At 36.0% G+C, this 6,220-nt stretch overlaps 1 protein-coding gene across 1 annotated transcript; it reads left to right on the top strand.

Moving 5' to 3' along the window:
- Positions 1-3,189: 3,189 nt before the first annotated feature.
- LOC111902309 (uncharacterized) lies at positions 3,190-5,153 on the top strand. The gene is made up of 4 exons (XM_052766931.1): positions 3,190-3,260; positions 4,137-4,402; positions 4,698-5,069; positions 5,149-5,153. The coding sequence occupies exons 1-4, from the start codon at positions 3,190-3,192 to the stop codon at positions 5,151-5,153; spliced, it is 714 nt and encodes a 237-aa protein (XP_052622891.1).
- Positions 5,154-6,220: the final 1,067 nt, after the last annotated feature.

Here is a 6,220-nt window from a genome sequence, read left to right as displayed (position 1 = left end):
ACATTACTATACATGCTAGATAGAGAGAACACACATTACAGCTAGTACACACAGTACATTGCTATACATGCTAGATAAGGAGAAACACACATTACAGCTAGCACACACAATACATTACCAGACATGCTAGATAGGGAGAGAACACACATTACAGCTAGCACACGCAGAACATTACAGTACACTACTATACTATTATATGATTACGTTTACATGATTATGTTTAGATGATTATCCTTCCATGAGTGCGTTTACATATACGATAATAGAACAGACATCACTAGGTGCTATAGCATGGAACGATTTCAAGATCTAACTATACCAATGAATCACAACGCATTGTGATCGTTATATTGGGTATACATGAGCATAGTAATGTGGATGTTCACGGCTTGGAAATATGCAGCGGTCGTGTATGGGTCCCAAAATCCCTTTGACAGGGGAGCGTCTAGCCTGGGATCTAGCCATCACATTATGCCTTATCCCTCAAATAAGCTAATATTAGTACAGAAGTAGTCACTTATTACAAATACTACAGTACTTACTAGATTACAATAGACTTATGGTAGTTAGTACGGTTGTTGTTATTTGATACTACACCATAGTACTATTTCATTATCCCATTACATTCACTTCGTGAACATTCAAACGATGCACGGTAATGTAGAAACTATATTTTTGGTTAATGATAGTCAGAAATTGGGAAAATACACACTCTTACAAGATACACACACAGATACTAGATGCCTTGGTAGAAGGATACTTTTAGTAGGAAACATATGCTTTTCTAGGATGTTCAAAACGTTTTCAAATACTTACATTTCATATACATACAAATACTTACAGTTCATATACATACATATACTTACATACAAATTAAGATACTAAAATACTTATGATCTCACCAGCTTTAAAGCTGATACTCTCTTTCAAAATAACTTGTATCCTCAGGTCAACGATAGACAGGTACAGATGCAGGGTTTAGAGAAGATGGTGCTCGTTCAAGACTCATCTTTCATTTTTGATTTATAATTTAGTGTTTATCATAATTTGAAAGAACATACTTGTATTAAAATTATATTATTAATGCAATGGATGATGTTGTTGCTTGTTTACTAGTTTTCATTCTTGTGATACTGTACATGACATCCTCCGCCCCACAACGTTTCCGCCGTTCATGGTTTTGGGGTGTGACATGTCCCTCTGCTGCACCCTCTGGATCTGGTGAGGGTGGCTTCCTAATAAGATGATTATTATTACTATTATTTTTGCTTCTAAGCATGTCGCTAAAAGATGCTGTTTTTGATACTACCACGGATGCATCACTCAATGATGACGTCCTCCTAAGCCCACCACCACCTACCATCATCATCATGTGCTCCCTAGTTTCCCTTTATCTGAAAGTTGAATCGACCTCACATAACCCCCTTTCATGAGATGATGATGATGATGAAGGACGTCTCACCAATATATTTATATTATCACCACTACTACTACACCTTTTTGACCCCCTGCTGCATACAAACCCTCAACATAAGAAACCAAAACATATCAATTATCTGTTCCAGGATTAATAACTGAAATTACCTGTCTTAACCCTCTCCTGTTGCTGCTGCAAAAGACTCAACCATGTCATTGTACAAGCTTTTATTCCCACCTGCTAATATCATGTCATAACACAAATATATTTATTTACTACGCTACGCATAAAAAATAAATACCATCATAAACATGATATAAATTTACCAAAATTATTTGTCATTTCCCCATGGTCTATAGCAGCAACACCACCTTGTTGATTTTCTGCGGCTACACGTATCATCATGTTATTGTTGCCACCTTCAGTTTTAGGTACTTTTTTGTTGGAATTTGTATAGACTGCCTCCTGAGTCTCAGAAAAGAATGGTACTAGCTCTTGTGTTGAGCTAGAACTCTGCTTCCTCCTATTAGGAGACCTAGGAAATTACACTTGACTCTCTTTCAGGCGTCCCATTGTTGAAAAGCAAACCACCTGCATGAAAATCAAGAAATGAGACTTTCTTTCCCTAACTTTTTATGAATTTGCCCTTACCTGACAAATTGTGCAGAAACTAAGTTCTTGATCAGCAGATGAAACAACTTCCAACTTAGAAGACATAAATATCCTTGTTTTCAAATAACCTGAAATAAAATCCTCTGATAAGCCCGATCCAATCCCAATCTGCTCATCAAATGTAAGAAGCTCCTGCATATACAGTAAAGGTCATTTTCGTAATTTGACTAAAAAAGAAACCAATCTTTGTATACCTCGTAAGAAATATGATCGATATCTATACACATATCTCCATGATGATCAACTCTTCGTCCATAATTAGAAATATCAAGCATTGCAACGCCCTGTTATTAGAACAAATAAATTAATAAAAGGAATTTCATTTTCTTGTATGGTTTGATTATGAAGAGAGTAATATTTAATAATAATAATAATACATCATCATGAAGAACTCTTAAATGTGGAAAGCCACGTGGTCTTTCCAAGCTCGGTTAAAAGAGGGGTTTATGTAGAAGCTAGGGTTTATAAAAATCCACAGTTCCATTGAAGGAAATAAGTTAGAGCATCAATAGAGATGAAGATCGAAACCTGCTTGAGATCTGGTCGAGATAAATTGGACATGACAAAGAAATTCAACGGACTGTTCTTCAATGTCTAATAAATTAAGAAGATGGTTTGATTCACCTGTCGTTCAATGAAATGATTCAAACAGAAGCCCTAATTTTATAAGACGATAGCTATACTAAAAAAAAGAGTCAACATGAGAAGTATCAAGAGGTTCACATTACCCTGGAGAGGACTTGAGAAGTATTAATCAAAAGTTTCAAGATCTCTCTGCTACAATGGTTTAATCCCGCATTTTGATTCTGCCACAACCACCACAATGGTTTTGACTCTCGATTCAGTATAGGGAATAAACCATACAAGAGCTATCAAATAATCCTTGGAGGTGAAATTAAAGAAACCGTGAAGATTTTAGTGGATAGATGAAGAGCGATTTTAGTGAAGAGATGAAGAGATGGGGAGGGGACGAAATTGATTTCTAACTGAAAAGAAAAATCTAATTGAATAGATAAACCTATTAAGGTAGCGGTCAGGGAGGTGAGACAGGACGCAATCACAGGTGTGGTGGAAGAGTCACATTCGTAGTCATCAGTGCGATGGAGGAGTTGCACACCCAATTGAGAGTGAAACGATTTGTCGAAGGAGAAGCGACCAAAGGCGAAGCAAGGTGAATCGTGTTTCAGAGCTAATGAGGAAGGCCTGACGTCGCTGGAGGAGAAGCGACCAAAGGCGAAGCAAGGTGAATCGTGTTTCAGAGCTAAGAGAGATTTGAGATTGTTTTCGATCATGAAAAAAGCCCTAGCTAAAATGGTCACAACGATTTTGTGGAATTTAGTATTTGGTGATGTTTTGGGATTTTGTTGTGCGAGAAAAGAGGAGTGGTTATGATATTAGGGTTTTTTGGGTATTGATTAGTGAGGAGAGGGATGAACGATGGAAATAATGCAGAGGATGAACGAGATGTTTGATGATACTGAAGATGAAGATGAGGGACCTAGGGCTTTTTCTTGCTAAGTAGAAGAGGGGGGGGGGGGGGGGATTAATTTTTAGGATTCAATAGGCGGGGGTAATTTTCGTTGTCTTCATTTCCCGCCTAAAACGCGTGTTTCATTAAAAAATTATAAAGCGACACCTTTACATGACGCATATTTTATGAAAGGCACCCTCCGTATTTTTTTTTCTTTTCTGACACTAATTTTAGGGCGCGCACAAATGCGTGCCCTCTATGCTTCAAAGTTTGCAAAACTGACATTATCTTTTAGGGCACTTACAAATGTGCGTCGTCTATCAGCGAGTGTCATTGTTTGCGCGTCATTAAAGTGCTGTATTCTTGTAGTGGGATAATTGTGTGTACGGGTCGAAGGACTTCAAAAGAAGATTTTGTTTGAGTAGGAATGTGTTCTCACAGATCGCCAACGCCTTGGAAAGCCGGTATCGCTTCATTACTATACTTTTATACAAAATAAATAAAAATCTAGTACATCTTTCTTTAATTTTACAACATATGTAATATATTTTTAAACTATAGTTAATTTATGTTTAGGTATGAATTTTTTCAATTAAGATATGATGCTAGAGGTAGACGAGGGTTTACAACGTTGCAGAAATGTGTTGTGGCCATTCATTTGATGGCTATGGGGGAGTCTCCCGACACCATGGACGATAGTATGGGAATGTCTGAAAGAACCGCAAGGGAGAGTATGTATACATTGTCAAGGGATGTTGCTGAAACATTTGGAGACATGTATTTGCGGAAAACTTCGTTGCATGATTTTCAAGAATTGTATGCGGCGCATAAAGAACGCCATGGTTTCCCGGAATGATTGGAAGCATTGATTGCACACACTAGAAATGGAAAAATTGTCCGGTAGCATGGAAAGGGCAATATGCAAGTGGTCATCACGGATTACCTTCGTTGGTTTTAGAGGTTGTTGCTTCTCAAGATTTATGGATTTGGCATGCATTTTTTAGGGTTGCGGGTTCCAACAATGACATCAACGTTCTTGATCAGTCGCCAGTATTCGACGATCTTTTGAATGGAAAAACCCCAGATGCTCCTTCACGGTGAATGGAAACGAATACAAATATGGATATTACCTTACAGATCGAATATATCCTCAGTATTCTACATTCGTGAAGTCATTTCGCCACCAGGTTGAAGAACGAGACAAAGATTTTAAGAGAAGACAAGAAGGACGTGCTTTTGTAGTGCTGAAGGCGAAGTGGCATATAGTTGAACATGCAGCACGACCATTGGATTTAGAAACTCTACGATATATCATGTATGCTTGTATCATAATGCATAACATGGTAGTAGAAGATAAAGGGCGAAATATAGCACACTATATCCCAACGGAGCTCAGACACGTTCAGTTTCAACCAGGAACAACAGAGTATTTGCATCAAGTTGTTGACATTCAGGACGCAAATAAACACAGAAAACTTCGAGAGGACTTGGCGGATTATATCTTCTATGGTAACAATAACGATAACGAATCGCGTTGTATTTTTTTTTTTTTTTTTTTTTTTTTTTGGAATTTGGATGTTATGTGCAGTTTAATTTCTATGTTAATTTTAATCTTTTAAAATTGTTTTTATTTTATGTTATTTATAATTTTTAAACATTATGTTATATTTATTCTATTATATTTAAAAAATATTTGTGTAACTTAAAAAAATTATAAAAAAATTATGAAATGAAAAAAAATTTGGTGTTATAACACGATGCAACATGGTGACCATTCTCCACTAGGTGTTATAACACCATTGCTGATGTGGCATGTGAGGTGGCATCAAAATGGTGTTATGAGTAGTTGCCCACACCTTATGCAATAGGCTTTTAAAATAAATTTTAAAAATGTGTCACCTGTCATGTTATCTGAGAGTTTGACAAAGCGTTTGAATAGTATTTTTAGGTGAGACAGAGACTAAGCGCGTAACAAAAAAATAGACAGTAGCGACCATCTGAGTTAAGAAAATAAATTAAGGACCAAACGCACCAATTCCCCCAAACCACAAGGACCGTCTGTTTAATTTACTTTTACTTTTTGTTTTGTTATAACTATTTTTTTTTGTATATATCTACGTAATGAAATTGTTAAAAGTTTTCACATATAATCATTATGACCTGTTATAATTGGATGTAACCTATTACAGCATGTCATAATGGTCACATGTGAACAACTCCAAAAAGTTTGTTACTTAGATGTGAAAAAAAATAGTTACATACACCTGAACAACCCGAAAAGTTAATTATCATAATAAATCTTATTTCCTTTATAGCCAAGAAACGACCTATATAGAAACGGCCATCCAGACGATTGAGAACTTGAAGAGATGGATTCAATGACAATCTTTCGACAATTAGGTGAAAAAAGTTTTCTCTGTTCGGAAAACATAAAACTGACGAGAAAGGACATTGGGTATTATAGGTATTTAGAACAATCGATACAATTAAGGTTTAAGATGCGACCAACTATTCAAACAATATTAACACGATGTAATATATATATATATATATATATATATATATATATATATATATATATATATGGGGATAGGGAATATACATTACAGCCCCACCTAAGCTTAGGTACTAAACCTCTAAAATATGTCGTTTTAACATGT

Source organism: Lactuca sativa, chromosome 1 (assembly GCF_002870075.4).
Source record: "Lactuca sativa cultivar Salinas chromosome 1, Lsat_Salinas_v11, whole genome shotgun sequence".
NCBI lineage: Eukaryota > Viridiplantae > Streptophyta > Magnoliopsida > Asterales > Asteraceae > Lactuca > Lactuca sativa.
Note: the sequence above shows the minus strand (reverse complement) of the source record. Positions and strands in the feature narration are given on the sequence as shown.